The sequence below is a fragment of the Saimiri boliviensis genome, chromosome 1 (assembly GCF_048565385.1).
Source record: "Saimiri boliviensis isolate mSaiBol1 chromosome 1, mSaiBol1.pri, whole genome shotgun sequence".
Classification (NCBI taxonomy): Eukaryota; Metazoa; Chordata; class Mammalia; order Primates; family Cebidae; genus Saimiri; species Saimiri boliviensis.
Genome location: NC_133449.1, coordinates 270,829,998 through 270,846,903, shown reverse-complemented (window position 1 = coordinate 270,846,903; position 16,906 = coordinate 270,829,998). Strand labels below are relative to the sequence as shown.

Below are 16,906 nucleotides of genomic sequence, written 5' to 3'. Positions count from 1 at the left end.
CTGACCTGGAGCACCAAGTATTGCACTTCTGGCATTATTTGAGGGTGGCTGTGATTCAATTAATTGAAATTTTTTGCTGTGGCTAAAGGAAATGTGAAATGAGGTATTTATAACCATGGATACCTGGTTTTAATTTACAGTCATATGAAAGAAATTCTACATTAGCAATAAAACCAAAACATCTTCTAAAGACAGGATGTCAGAAATACTTGACAGAATACTTTTAATATGTATTTGTGTGTGTGTGTGTGTGTGTGTGTGTGTGTGTGTGTGTGTGAATTTTTTATTCATCAGAAAAATGCTCATTTTCCAAAACCATTTTACTGAGTTGTGGAAAAAATAAACAGCTGCATTAAGTCCATTAAACAATTGCTAATCAAATAATAAGCCTAGATGCTCCAAATGGAACGATATCTGAGTTTGACAGTAGCTTATAGAGCTAAATTATACTTTGGCTTAGTTTTCATATTCAGGGAAAGTCATTTGATAATTAGTAGGTGTGCAAATATACTCAGACTTTAGGTTCTCATTTTTAAGGAAAAATGCATTAGGAAACTCTATTTGTCCTTTCAGATGAAATAAATAAGAGCAAGTCAATGGCATGCTTAAGTACCAAACCTTGCCTGTTCAGAGGTATAAGGTTTTCTTTTCTAACGAAAAGTAATACATAGAAGAAAGAGCTTTTTTTGTTGTTGTTTTGTGTTTTAGGAAGACTGCCTTTTATGATACTCTGACTTAACATTCTTTACTGATACGACTCAAAGACAGTAAATTGTTACATGTGCTAGTCTCACATGGCTCTTTGTGGGCAATAATATTAAAAGCAGTACTAGCTAATATTTATTTCCTGATTATGTAGCAATGTGCTAAGTGTTTTATATACTTTTATATCTTAGTCTTCTCAGGCTGCTAACAACAAAATACCATAGACTAAGTGGCTTATAAACAACAGAAATTTATCTCAACATTTTGGAGGCTAGGAAGCCCAAGATCAAGGCATCAGCAAATTCAGCGTACAGGAAGACCTGGCTTCCTGATTCATGGACATCTTCCTGCTTTGTCATCACATGGCAGAAGGGGGCAAGGGATCCGATATGGTTTGGCTGTGTCCCCACCTAAATCTCATCTTGAATTGTAGTTCCCATAATCCCGCATGTCGAGGTAGGGACTCAGTAGGAGGTAATTTAGTCATGGGGGCAGTTACCCTCAGGCTGTTCTCATGATAATGTGAGTTCTCACAAGATCTGATGGTTTTGTAAGGGCCTTTTCCCCCTTTTGTGGGCACTTCTCCTTCCTGCCATCAAATGAAGAAGGACATGTTTGCTTCCTCTTCTACCATGATTGTAAGTTTCCTGGGGCCTCCCCAGCCCTGCTGAATTGTGAGCCGATTAAACCTCAGTCTTGGGTATGTCTTTATTAGCACTCTGAGAACAGAGTAATAGAGGATCTATCTGGGATCTCTTTTTTAAGGATACTAATCTCATTCATGAAGGCAATGCCCTCATGATCTAATCATCTTCCAAAGAACTCACCTCCAAATACCATCACACTGGGGATTAGGTTTCTACATAGAATTTTTGCAAGTACACATATATTCAGTCAACAGCTCCATATCATATTTAATTTTTATAACAAACCCATGGAGGTGTTGAAGAAACCTATCTCACCTGGAGTGAAATTTCAAATAGGACACCCAAAGAGGCCTGTTCCAAATTCAATGTCATTTCCCAGACCTGTGCAGGTTGTGCCAGAACTTGTGGATTTGAGAAATTTGGCAATCAGTTTAAGAAATATGGAAACAAACTATAACAGGACTGATATAGAGTTTTTTATCAGAAGCAGTTCTGAATGAAATTGTTAATATTGAATAACTTTTCAGAAAAAGATTATGGGATGTGTTGGTGAGTAGATCTTTAAAAAATCTTCTTTCTTAAAAAAGAAAAGGTAAATACAGTAATCCCTCCTGATGTGAGATTTCTCTTTCCATGGCTTCAGTTATCCACAGTCGACCATAGTCCAAAAATATTACATGAAAAATTCCAGAAATAAATAATTCATAAGTTTTAAGCTGCACACTGTTCTGGATATGTGGTGAAACCTTGCCCCCTCCCACACTGTCCTGCTTGGATTGTGAATTTTCCTTTTTTCCAGCTTATCTATACTGTCTACACAACACACCTGTTAGTCAGTTAGCCCTCGTGGTTATCAAAGACTGTTGAGGTATCACAGTGCTTGTGTTCAAGTCACCCTCATTTTATATTTTAATGCTCTAAAGTGCAAAGTAGAGATACTGGCCATTTGGAAATGCCAAAGATAAGTCGCAAAGTGCTTCCTTTAAGTGAAAAAGGGAATGTTCTCGACTTAATAAGGAAAGAAAAAAATTGTATGCTGAGGTTGCTAAGATCTTCAGTAAGAACGAATCTTCCATTCATTAATGAAATCATGGAGAAGGAAAAAGAAATTTGTGCTAGTTTTGCTGTCTCACCTCAAACTGCAAAAGTTATGGCCACAGTGCATGACAAGTGCTTAGATAAGATGAAAAAGGCATTAAGCTGTGGGTGGAAGCCACGAACAGAAATGTCTTCCAGTTGACAGCAATTGGGTTTGATACTACCCTTGATTTCAGGCATCCATTGGGGGTCTTGGAATGTGCTCCCCGAGGATAAACAGGACAACTGTACCAGTTATGCTGTGTAGGAAAACAATTTTCTTAATAATGATAGCAATAATTAGTGGGATGTGTGCATTTTATCTCTCCAAAAGATTTCAAACTTATTTTTGGTATTTTTTCTTCTGTTTTTTTTTTTTTTTTTTTTTTCACAAAGCTACTGAGATAACAGGATGTATCTTAGAAAGATTGATTTCATTTTGTTTTTTAGCAGATCATTCACTGCTTTCCAATATCAGTCTTTACTAACACAAGTAATCATCATTAATACACAGAGAAAGTGAAGAATCTAAAAGAATAAAGTGGAAAAGTTGGTAGTCTATTAAAATTAGAACTAAAAACTCAGTATCATCAAAATATTTCTTTTTCTACACAAATGCTCCATTAAAAAAGTGTTTTTCTCTAGTTTTCAATAATCAAAAGCTCACATTACTGACCAATTAAAAACGCAACATCCCAATATTCTGATATTCTCCCACAGAATAACTGAATAGATGAAGGAAATTGAAAAGCGCTTGATTTGATTACTTCGAAACATCAAGCAGCAACGAGCAATTATTTTGAGCAACAGCTCCCAGTGGGAATTGGCTTTTACTTGGCCCTCGCTGCATTCTTGTGCCCATTGTTTACAATCACACAAGCGCACTGTGATGGTGCCGTCATCAAATTAGAAATGGGGCATCTTTGACAACTGCAGTAAAATGCGACAAAAGATGAGTGTGATTTTTTTTCTGCTTACCTTCTTCTTTCACTTATTTAAACATGCATTAATTAGCTCGTTCTGGCAAGTGTTTAATAAACACTGAACAACGGCATTTCTTTCGTGGTATAATTAAAATTCTCTTTTAAAATGTTTTGCATGATATTTTATGTACAATGTGACTCCAGTAAACAGAGGTTCCAATTAAAGTTTTAAATTAAGGCAATCAAAATTGATAAAACATCCAGCATCCCGTTCAAACACATTGTCTTTCTGTCTAGAGCAAGTTTAATTTGGTGGTCAGTTAACACGAACCTGAATTAGTGAAGATGTCCACACCTTCACAAGCCCCCTTCCATCTTATTAATAGTCTCAGGAAAAGAAGCTTTTTGGTGTTACAGTACCCCTTTAAGTTCCTATACAACATTTATTAAATTAATTATTCTAAGTTATTATACCAAGATATTTATGAGAAGTAACTGATTTAGGTTATGAATTCTCTGCAGATAAAGTTACATAAAACACATTGAACGAACAAAGCTTTCCAAACAGCAAGTGGAGCTTTGATTATCTCTTTCTATTATAACTTGGCATAAATGGTTACACCTCTGTAAATACTGCTATCCTTTTCGGGGAGAAGTGCCATGGTAGTTTTTCAGTGCTAACAGGCAAGTGTCTGAAGCACATAAAAATCTGGATCACTATCCCTTGTTTGCTCTGTGTGTGTGTGTGTGTGTGTGTGTGTGTGTGTGTGTGGTGGGAATGGTGAAGAGAGACAGAAAAGAATTCATTTTGCCTGTAATGCATTGATTGACCTGAAGTGAAGGATATTTTCAGGGAAACTTTAAATTCCCCATCTTTAAATTATTCATACTTGTTTTCCTTTTAGTGATGCTAAAACAACTCCAAAAAAGCAAAGCTTTAAATACCAGAACCATCGGTAAATAATAAGTGATTTACTGGCTTTCAGGATTACTGAGGCCTCTAATGATCTTTTTTAATTAGCGGGGATTAAAACAGATTCCTCCCCATCACTTTCTTCAGACCTTGGGGTCTGCAACCGAGCTGAGCAAGGGTGAGAACAGAAAGCCATTCCCTCTGGCTCTGAACTTAGAATCGGAGCTTGACACCCAGAGGTAAGAATCGCTTGCACTTTTGTAAGAGAAAGAGCAAAATAAAGTGCAACTCCTGCTCCATGGAGAGCGTGCCTGATTCTGGGGTTTTCTTAGCAAGCCCTCCCTTGTGGCTCTTACACTAAGCCATCTTTCCAAACTGCCTGGTTTTTTGTTTTTGTTTTTGTTTTTTAGTGATAAAGGTGATCTATTGGTCTTCATCCAACACTCCTGTATTCTTTGTCTTTTGAGTTTGGAAGAAAAAGGGAGATGCTATTTATCAGTTGCCTCTGAGACCCCAAAACTTTACTATTCTTGATTTAAAGATGAGGAAATTGGAACACAGCTTATCAAGTCACTTGCCAATGTCTCATGGCTAATAAGTATTGATGCCGGGATAAAAACAGGTAAGCAAGCTCCTCCTGAGCTTCTAAGCACCGTGCTATTCTATCCCTGAGGATGAGCACATCGGCCCTAATTTTATACATGAGAAACAGGAGATGAGAGAGGTGGAACAGCTTTCCTGAGATCACATGGGAAGAAAGAGAGTGAGATCTAAACCCTGGCTCTTCTAAATATCACTATCACAACTTTCCACGTATTTATTCTGCACATCCATGCCTTTCCAAACCATTCAAAAGAACTTGGACCTTCCTTGAATGATTCAAGGTCATTATTATGAAAATCAGTGTGCTGTATTTGAAACATGGTGATATCTCCAAGTGCCGTGATGTACTCACATGTTCCCTTTGATAGTCATTAGTCATATCATCAATCCCTGCATTTAGTCATTCTTACATTCAGCCATGCACGCCTTCATCTAGACATTCGCTTATTTCACCAATGTTTATCTGGTGTTACTATGTGCCAGGATGTAGGACTTCATCCCTCCCCTAAGACCAGACCCTGACCCGTTCTGTTCTGTGCTCAGTTCTTCTGCCTGCCTGTAGTAGCTACTCTGCCTGTGCCTTTCAGCTACCCCCTCCCACTAATGTTGAGACTCCAGCTCCAGCACTCTTTACCTCATCCCTTCAATTTGCTGGGGATTTAGGAACCTGATGATAAATTTGTTCAAATTTTGTCTGAAATGATAGTAAATACAATCTAGATGCTGTTTCCATAAGCGAAATACAAATGAGACTGTGGATGTTAAGACTAAGAAGGAGCCTCTAGATTAGTTAGGTTTTATCCAAATCCCGCCACTCTCTAGCTATGTACTCTGGGCAAAGTATTCAGTCCCTGTAAGCCTGTGTTTATCTCTAAAAGGGAGGATAAGAACATGGTCCCCATCACAAAGGATTGTTGTAAGACTTACATGTGTGTACAACATTTATCCCATTACCTGGCACATTTGTTTGCTGCTCTTAGTTAACTTGTAAGTTTTGTGACAACTATTTTTACCCCTTGGAGACCTGCATTGGTGTTATTTTTTAGAGGATTCAAGAACACGCAATTCTAAAGCCACAGCTAGATTGAGCACCTGTCATGTGGGCAGCAGCATGGCCCGCACCCCCTTCGAGTGTATTCAGAGTGAGGGCACCCTAGTCTGATGCATGGCTTGGGATCTGGCTTCACTGAATACTCACTGTATGACCTTGCACAAGGTATTTGACCTAAGTTTGAGTTTCTCATCTGCAGAAATTGGAAGAATATTATCCAGCTCTCAAGATTGTCATGAGAATTCATGAAAACACCTTTGTGATGTGCTTAGCAAAGTACCTAGCATGTGACAAGTTCAGGGGTAGAATATAGCAACTGTTAACCAGTAGTATTATTTATGAGTTAGACATAGTATAATTGATAAGAGACTTACACATATCAGCCAAAATTAATTTAAACATCTTTACTCTTTGTAACACTTTATGCAAGTATTAGCCTCTAAAAATCATCTGTATGTGCCAAATTCACAATTACTTAATGGTAAACTAAAAGATGTGATTGCTTTTGCAATTTAATAAAGTTAAATCTGTTTTGGACTTCCCATCCTCACTAAGATATCTTCATTTCCTGCAGGCACATAGCTGCCAGCCAATACTCTCTGGCTGCCCTCTCACTGAGCTGTTAAGAGCCAGCTCACTGAAATCATCCATGCTAATTTATAAGAAGGTTTTGATATCTCCCAGTCTTGTTTAAACTTCATTGTCTTAAATGGCCATGTGTCTAAAAAAATTAATGTATCTGCCAGAGAACCTAACATATAAGCAGAGAATAATATGAAACCCAGCCTTTCCTACAATTCTGCAACCTAAACATATAGTTTGCTAGAGAAATGTTTAAAATTCATACCATGAAGAGCTAATTAAAAATATAAGAATGCTTTCTCTTCTTCTTTGTTTGCTTGAGTAAATCTTTTGGGAAAAAACAGGGTCCACATGCCCAAAGGGCCCTCAAGAGCCAGGCAAGGTGCTTAAAGGAATGAAGCAAGCAGGTCTAGGAAAACCCCAGTGGGAGGGAGATGGCAAATGGCATTGGAACACAAGACCCTGGCAGGGGAGCACAGGAAGGACAGTGGGGACCATGGCAGCCCAGGAAGACCTTGTGTTGCTGTGGGAGGCAGCTCCCTCCACTTCAGAAATAAAGGCCACCAGAATTTGAGACGGAGTCTCACTCTGTTGCCCAGGCTGGAGTGCAATGGTACAATCTCATCTCACTGCAACATCCGCCTCCCAGGTTCAGGCAATTCTCCTGCCTCAGCCTCCCAAGTAGCTGGGACTACAGGCCCACGTTACCACACCCAGCTAATTTTTGTATTTTTAGTAGAGACAGGGTTTCACCATGTTGGCCAGGATGGTCTTGATCTTTTGACCTCATGATCCACCCACCCCACCTTCCCAAAGTGCTGGGATTACAGGCATGTGCCACCGCAGCCAGACAGATCTACTGATTTCTTGAAGAGTAGCAACTGACTTAAGTTTCTTAATTGTAGAATAAAAGGTATAACCAAAAAATGCACAAGAAGTAAATATGTCCCTAGAAACTAAGACCTTTGGCAGTTTAAGTCATCGTAGCCATCTTAATGTTCATAAGTAAGGCCTCATATGAATTCATTCATTTTTATCCTCACAGCTGTCTTATGAGGTAGGTACTATGAATATCATCCCATTTTGTAGATAAAGAAATTGAGACACAAATTGGTCCCCTCTTTGTCCAGCCAGCTTTGTGAGGGGCTAAGATTCTCACCTCAACATGTGGCATGCTGGAGTCTGCTCCTCATATTCTCATGTTTACATCGTTTAGTAGCTCTCATAATAAAATAGTTTGGACTTTTCCCCCACACGTGGTAAAAGAACTTTGTCTTTATGCTCTAATTTAAGTTTTGATCCATTTCGCTTTTTGTTCCAAGTCAGTATTTCAGTCCCCCACTACATATAAAATGCTGTTTTATGTGCTGTAACACATTGGATTTTATCTTTATTAATGCAATGTGTGGAATATGATTTCAGAACAAGGGTAATGCTGTTAAAATCGCTTCATCTGGAAGTACGTCCGTTTGCAAACAGATTGACATATTATTCACAAATACAAACATTTACAAAAAAATATATCAGGCATCATCTGATGGCTCTTGCCATAATGATTCATTGGCACAAGAGAAGTGCTTGGTGGTGAGAGGTGCCAAAGCTGTTTGACACATTTCAGTGGAGCTCATTACACACACGAAACAGAACCAATTTTACTCAACAGTGACTTTGACATTTACAAGAAAATAAAATGGAGGTTTAGAAATAAAGACTTCATGTGAAATACCTACCAAAAGTTTTAAACTGGTTCTATCCTTAGGTTACCACTTCTAGAAGATCGGCCATGTTCTATAGACGTATTTTTATTCACAGCAGGTGGCCACCTATTCAAAACAGTTTCTTTAGTTGTCAGGAAATTGATCTTGAGCAAACTTAATTGGCTGTAAATCTCTTCTCTCAGGATAAATATCATATTTTTTTCAGATTTACTTGTAGGAAGGCATGTTTCCCTCTGGCTTCACTCTGTTTAATTCATCTTGAAATACAATCTTTTTCTTTAATTTTCTAGGCTTTCATGGATTAAGTACCATCTCCGTCCTTATCACCCACAAAGACAAAGCAGGACTCTGAGATTTCAGGCTCAGAGTTGTAATGCAATAAGAGAGATGTCAAAAAGTCATACATAACTAGCTGTTTTCTATTTCATTAATGCTATGATACAAGAAAATGTACAAAAATTGATAAGGGATTTATGATACATATGCTAAAAAAGAGTTCTATGTTTATGGGTTAGGAAGAGTTAAGTGTAGATCATCCAGGATAGGATGACTTAAGTGTAGACCGTATTTACAGAAATATAAAGTACTATGCCACAGTATGCCTATGCAACACCATTTAGCTGAAGAAACAGTTCATAATAGGTTTCAAAACATTCTCTTACTATAGTAACTGGTTAAATTATATTAATAACGTTGCTTTACTGAATGTCTACTGTGCTTCCAATGCCAAAGTTAAGGCTCTGCATACCAAAGAACAAATGTGCTTGCTTTAATTTGTAAGTCTAGATAGCATTATAACAATATTGCACTGATTAGAATTAATCAAGAACACCAGAACAAATCTATGTCATCTGAATTTGAAAACTTGAATGTAATTATATTGCTTTCAAATCTGTCTTATATTTATTTATTTGTCTACAAATAGTGTAATAAAATCCGTATCTCAAAGCCAGGTAAGACATTTGAGTCATTCAAGTTGTTGTCAAACGTAAGTCACTGGAGAAGCAAATCAATCAATAAAAAAAATTCTAATTAGCATGTTAATTATTTGTGAATAAAAGGTGATTCCAAAGTACACCAGGGAACTTGAGGACATATTAGATTGTCTTCTCATTCTATATATCCCTATGAAATATTTTTGCACTATTAATTTCCAATAATCTAGGGGAAAAGGTTTTTGCTAATCAAAAGAAAACCTCAGCCCAGACTTTGCATTATCACATATTCTAACTTGGTAGGACTTGAATTAATGAGGCTCAGGTTCCCCAAAATGGAGCACATCAAATAAAATCTGGACTTGACCGTGTACTCTTATGGATATTGAAGTACATATGCACATTGGCTGCCAGGCAAATAAATGTTCACAGTATGCAATTACCGAAGCTACGTGGGCCTTGCTCTGCGATCCCTAAACATCTCAATTACCTTCTAGTCATCGGTAAAATAAGGTTCTGCAAAGATTCAAACTAGATTTCTTGACCACCAACTACTTTTCTGCATGTCAAATTTCAGAGCATACCAATGATTACCTACAGAAAATAGAAAGTTCCTCAGAAAAAACTGAGATTCCAACCAATAGAAAAGTAGAGACACAGTCTACTAAGTAGCCTTGTAAGTCCACTGCTAAACTGTCATTAGACTGTACTTAGGTAGCTCACGTCTTATTTTTAGAGAGTTGTTCATGTTTCTAATTCATTGGCTCCTAATGCTAAGAGGGAATGGAGGGCAGGCTGAGGGCAGCAGAAAGGTACAATATCTACTTTGCTCAGCACCGTTTAGTCTTCAGGTATTTCGTGGCTGAATAACCCTGCCTGCTATTTTAAGTTCAGTATCTGAGCATGCCCTTATTCCTTTCCCCATTCCATTTACTTCCTGACGTCTACAGAATGAGCCACCTCATCTGATTGCCACCTGCCACATGGTCCCCCGCTACTTTGCCTGCTCAGAAATCAGTGGGTTCCCGCAGTTCTCAAAGTTGGAACCTCCAGGCCATCGTCTTCCTTTGCTTGAACACATGACCATTCTGCACCGAAAGGACCCTGTTTTTTGCATTTAAGGGTATGCTTGCAACATACTAATTTTTTCCCATTTAATGTTTTTTAGGTTAAGTAAAATCTAAAATTTGAACACCGTTTTAGTTCGCTTTCTGTTGCTTACAACAGAATACCTGAAACTGGAAAATTTATAAAGAAATGAATTTTATTTCTTTTTTTCTTTTATTTATTTATTTATTTATTTATTTATTTTTTGAGATGGAGTCTTGCTCTGTTACCAGGCTGGAGTGCAGTGGCGCAATCTCGGCTGACTGCAACCTCCACCTCCTGGCTTCAAGCAATTCTCCAGCCTCAGCCTCCCGAGTACCTGGGACCACAGGTGCATGCCACCACACCCGGCTAATTTTTTTGTATTTTTAGTAGAGACAGGGTTTCACCATGTTGACCAGGATGGCCTCGATCTCTTGACCCCGTGATCCACCCGCCTCGACCTCCCAAAGTGCTGGGATTACAGGCGTGAGCCACCGCGCCTGGCCGAATTTTATTTCTTAAAGTTACGGAGACTAAGTGCAAGGTTGAGGTGTCACATCTGGTGAGGATCTTCTTACTGGTAGAAACTCTCCGCAGAGTATCACATGTGAGGGAGCTCAGCATGCTAACATGTGACTCAGGTCTCTCTGACTCTGGTTTTCTTTTTGAGCTGGAGTTTCGCTCTTGTTGCCCAGGCTGCTGGAGCGCAGTGGTGCGATCTCAGGTCACTACAGCCTCCACCTCTGGATTCAAGCAATTCTTCTGCCTCAGCCTCCAGAGTGGCTGGTTTATAGGCACTCACCATCATGCCCAGCTAGTGTGTGTGTGTGTGTGTGTGTGTGTGCGTGCGTGCGTGCATGTGTGTGTGTGTGTTGTTAGAGACCGGGTTTCACCATGTTGGCCATGCTGGTCTTGAACTCCTGACCTCAGGTGATCCACTAACCTCAGCCTCCCAAAGTGCTGGAATTATAGGTGTGAGCCACCATGCCCAGCCTCTCTTCCTCTTCTTATAAAGCCACCAGTCACACTTTCATGATAACCTATTACTGTATCAATCCTTGAAAGGGTTAATCCATTCATGAGGGCAGAAGGAACCCTCACAATCCAATCATCTCTTAAAATCCCCACCTCTTAATACTGCCACATGGAGGATTAAATTTCAACATGAGTTTTGGAGGGGGCAGATATTCAAACCATAGCAGATATCATTCATTTTAACTTGTCAAATTCTTTTCTGATATAACATTAGAATAATATCAGTATGTTAATTAACAGTACCTTTTTTTACAGGGGCAAAATTACTAAGTTAAAGCTAGTTCTGATTTTTTTCACCTGAGTAAAGATGACTTTTAAAACCTTAATGTAATAAAATGAAAAAGAAGAAAATACAGATTTAATGAATGAGTCCAACCTCCAGGGAACTTACGTTTTGGTCCATATTCTTTTCCTTCATGCAAACAGTGGTGACAAGGCACACAGCATCTCTGCCTTCCCTGTCCCTGTCCTACTACTGTTAAATGCTGAATTGAAGTCCACAGGAAACAATTAGTATATAAACTACTTCAGGATTTTCAAGTGCTTCTATTCTTTAATTTTAAGAAAATTTTGACTTGTGTGTGGAAATGTTTTCTGATCAATAAAAACATGTCTAGGCCTAAGAAGGACCTAAGCCATCTTCTGCCGATGTTTGCAATGTGTTGCAGATGGAGTCTATATATGCAATACAAATGAGAATAACAACAATAATTAGTAATTATAATATCTAATACTTATTAATACCGTACTAAATGTCAGGCACGGTTCTAAGTGGTTTGCATGTAATGCCTCATTTAATCCTTATAACACCCTGTGAGGTAGATAGTATAATTATCCCCATTTACAGAATAATGAAAAACTGAGGTACATTGAGATTAAACCATTTTCCCAAGTTCACAGAGATTAATGTTGCAGACCCTAGTATTAATGATCATAACCACTATTCAATCCTGCCTATTAAGACCCAGCAATCCCATTACTTGGTATATACCCAAAGGATTATAAAACATTCAGTTACAAAGACACATGCACATGTATGTTTATTACAGCACTGTTTACAATAGCAAAGACTTGGAACCAACCCAAATGCCCGTCAATGATAGACTGGATAAAAAAAAAAAATGTGGCACATATACAGCATGGAATACTATGCAGCCATGAAAAAGGATGAGTTCATGTCCTTTGCCGGGACATGGTTCAAGCTGGAAACCATCATTCTCAGCAAACTAATGCAGAAACAGAAAACCAAACACTGCATGTTCTCGCTCATAAGAGAGTATTGAACAATGAGAACACATGGACACAGGGAGGGGAACATCACACACTGGGGCCTGTCAGGGGATGAGGGGCTGGGGGAGGGACAGCAGGGGGTAGGGGAATTGGGGAGGGAGAACATTAGGAGAACCACCTAATGTAGATGACAGGGGGATGGATGCAGCAAACCAGCACCTTGGCACGTGTATACCTGTGAAACAAACCTGCACTATCTGCACATGTGCCCCAGAAGTTAAAGTATATTTAAAAAACGGAATATTAAATGAGAATTTTTTTTTCTTTTTTTTTTTTTATTGCATTTTAGGTTTTGGGGTACATGTGATGAACATGCAAGATTGTTGCATAGGTACACACATGGCAGTGTGCTTTGCTGCCTTCCGTCCCCTCACCTGTATCTGTCATTTCTCCCCATGCTATCTCTTCCCACCTCCCCACCCCCCGCCCCTCCCCCATTTCCCCCCAACAGACCCCAGTGTGTAGTGCTCCCCTCCCTGTGTCCATGTGTTCTCATTGTTCAACACCCGCCTATGAGCGAGAATATACGGTGTTTGATTTTCTGCTCTTGTGTCAGTTTGCTGAGAATGATGGTTTCCAGGTTCATCCATGTCCCTAGAATTGCTAAGGTATATATTCAAAAGTTTAAAGGGTTTTTTAAAAAAAAAAAAAACTTTATAATTTCACAGAGAAATCTAACCTTCTAAAAAACTAACATCGAATATGAGTTTGAGCATTGATCATAGTAATTCAATTATATATGTTAAGTTTTTAATAAGGAGATACCCTGTCAAGTTGATACAAAAAGAGCTGGGCTGTTGCAAAATTAGAAGTTGTAGCCTACTTGGAAATACTACTTAAATTTTTATCACTTAAAAGCTCATTACCAACTAAGATAAAAATGAAATACTTGACATTTTGGTATCTGTGATATTAAAAAGAAATAATATTTAATATTCAAGTGGCAACATCTTGAAGAGTTTGCACACAACACCCACAGGGATCGATTTTTCTCTAAAACGGCCTTCAGGAGTCTGCCTTTTGAACAGCTGACACCTCCATTCTCCACATCCCTCCTTCCTGCCAGCACCATGGGGTGCTCACGGAGTGCAGCAGCGGACATGTAATTCACTGCAGGATTTGTCTTTGCAAATAATGGAGAATGAGGGAAATTAAGAAAAATGTAATTTCCACAGAATCAACCTCAGTGTAATCTTTGCTACTAAAAATGAATAGATGTCTTCGGAGGGCTTTTCTCCGTATGCCCTCTCAGTCCCCTTTATATACCAGCTATGAGGAGAGAGAAGAATCATTCCTACCTAATTGATCATCAGTCATTCACCACCCGTACCAAGGCTGCATGATGACAAGTGTACTGTTGCCTGGCATTTTTCCAGTTGACTAATTGTCGCAGTACTAATTTACTTACCTGTGGAATTTTCAACTTCCCCAGCCTGCCGTCAAGAAGATGCGTAAGAATGGAATAAAGGATTTAAAATGCTGAATATTATACAATATTTCACTACAAGGCTTTGACTAAGCCAGGTATTAGGTGGCCATAATTACTCATGGCTGGAGTAAAAAACAAACAACAACCTTGTCGCATATACATCTATCTGGTAGAATGACAAGAATCAAGTGAACCCATTTTTTCTGATGTAGAGAAAAAAAAGTACTAATCAGACTACCTAAAACACGTTTCTTGATCTGCATGGCTTAGAGTAAATGTACAGTTCAATTACTAATAAGTTCCGCATTACAAAACACTTCCTTGTTGTTGTTGTTGCTAGTATTATTTAAGACAATGTCTTTTCTATATCAAATAGTAAGATAAAGGAGTAATATACTGGCTTTTTTTCCAAAAAATGTGGAAAAGTTTATAAAGGAGACATGGGCATATATGACTTTAACTGCATAAACTAGTAAACCAGTTTGGGACATCTATACCAAACAATCTGGCCACCAGGATTTTTTTAATGATAGATTGTACTTTTGAAAATTAGTATTTCTGGTGGAAAATTATTACCCACAGGTATAATAGCTGACTTTTCTGAATATCTTATTGTTGATGACCCTCACCTGTGGTACTTAGATTTGTTTGATGCATCTAGAAAATTACCTAGCAACTATGCAACTGTAATTTTTGTCATAACAAATATAAATGTAATTTGACCAGTTTGAAAAAATATGCTTGGTTATGATACAAGCAAAAATTTATAAAGTTCAGGATTTCCTGAGGAAATTTGAATAGAATCACTCATTTAGTCTATTATATAGTCTACTAAATACAAATTCTATAGGTTGCCTAATCACTCATCCTATAGTATTATTAGGTCCTCTAAGGAAAAAAAAAAAAAAAGGTTTTTGGTCAAGTTTGGGAAATGCTGGATTAATTATGTATAGGCTTAGCTTCATTGTTGCAAAATATCACTTTAGAAACTTTATTTCAGGCACTTTGATATGCTCATCTGCACTCTGAAGAGACAGTGTATGGTCTTTTCCAACCTCATTTGACCCAAAGGTCCTATCACAGCTCATCTCCGAAGCCAACAGTCTGCAGAGCAGGCTCTGCGTTGACTCACGCCTGGCACATCTCAGGGATTCAATCCATTTTAGCGAAGTTCCAACATTATGCACTTTCAATTGAATTCAAATGGTCTGTGATGTTCTTTGCCTTAGACTTGTTCATGAGGATAAATATGCAAATAGAATCAGAAACACAAACTCATTTTTTCTACCAGATCTCAGCCCACATATTCCAAGGTAAAGGAGTAGCGCAATAATCCATTCTGGCACATTGACCTACAGCAACACTATTCCTTAAAATAGGATTTTTAAGCGATAGAAAAGGAGACGGAAAACAACAGCTTCCTACCCAGCACATGCCTTCCGTTTAGCATGTCTGGAAGACCGTCTCCTTCATTTCAAAATTGATAGCCAACTTTTTTTGTTGTTTTGCTATTCAAATTTCTGTCCTCTTTTTTCCAGCCTATTTGCTCTAACACTGAATTTTAAGCATCTCTAAAAATGCTTGATATGTTATTATTCTTTCCAGATATCCTCTGAGAGCCAAGCAAAGAACATCAAGGAAGAAAGAGGAATGAGGCTGGATACGGTGCAGTGAAAAAGGCAGTTCCCGGAGAGGGGCACTCACGACCCCGAGACTCGACGGTGCTATCAGCATGAGAACTTACCGCTACTTCTTGCTGCTCTTTTGGGTGGGTCAGCCCTACCCAGCTCTCTCAACTCCACTGTCTAGGAGGACTAGTGGTTTCCCAGCAAAGAAAAGGGCCCTGGAGCTCACTGGAAACAGCAAAAATGAGCTGAACCGTTCAAAAAGGAGCTGGATGTGGAATCAGTTCTTTCTCCTGGAGGAATACACAGGATCCGATTATCAGTATGTGGGCAAGGTAGGATTCCTTTGATGTTCTCGGTTTAAAAGCCTGAAGAAGTTACTTCTAATAAATAGACGGGGAGGATGCGAACTATTCCCCAAAAGATTGTTGCTTATCTGGTAAGACTTTCTTTTTTTCCACTTGAGTAGTTTCGGGAAGAAGACTGTAGCAAGAAGCTGAGAAATGTTAGCCTTGCCACAAAGAGAGAGAAAATGCTCCAGTTGAAAGTGAAACGCCCACAACCACTCGCATAGGATTATCATAAATCCTTTAATTTTTACTGTAGCTTGAAAAATGTGGTCTGGCTATTCTATAAAGTAGGGTGTATTAAAAATAGGAATGGAGAGATTAAGCTGTAAAGAAAGGAAGGCTCCTTTTTCTCTCATTCTAAAAGCAAATATTCTGAGCTATAGTCCTTTGGCCAAGTTCAGATTAACAACTTCTTAACTCTGCTACCTCTGGCACCATGTATTCTCTGGCCACATGGAGCCCTTTGCTGTCAAAACCCACCACTGCCTTAGCTTTGACAGCTGCTGCTGCTACTGCTAAGTCTTATCTCAGATAGTTGGCAAACAAAACAGGTATTTCAAAATCTTGTGGTCTAAGTGTGGCAAAATTTGTAAAAGAGAAAAATGCTTATGTAAAGGTACTCTTTCCAAATATCATCTGACCATTTTTTTTGACTCCAGAAAGTAAAGTGAGAAGGCATCACTTATTATAGCCCTCACAGATTACTGGAGCTGAGTCAGGGAAACAGCTTGGTTAGCCTGTCATCATGAGTTTTGTTGGAATTTTATCATCAGCTCCGAACTTGTTGCAGAATATCTGCATACTAAAAAGATGTTGAAGAAAAAAACACTGTTACAAGTTGGTACTTTGTAGGTTCTGTGCCTCATAAGGTAATATTGATTTTTTAAAAACCATTGTCACACATCCCTTCATAAACAAACTGAGAATGAACATA

At 38.5% G+C, this 16,906-nt stretch overlaps 1 protein-coding gene across 2 annotated transcripts in view; it reads left to right on the top strand.

Moving 5' to 3' along the window:
- The window catches only part of CDH6 (cadherin 6), a 151,498-nt gene that overhangs the window by 60,178 nt on the left and 74,414 nt on the right, over positions 1–16,906 (top strand). For both annotated transcript variants that reach the window (XM_003936203.4, XM_074386910.1), the window contains exon 2: positions 15,603–15,957. In XM_003936203.4, the coding sequence (XP_003936252.3) occupies positions 15,730–15,957 (228 nt within the window). In that variant the 5' untranslated portion in view covers positions 15,603–15,729. The remainder of the gene's footprint in view (positions 1–15,602; positions 15,958–16,906) is intronic.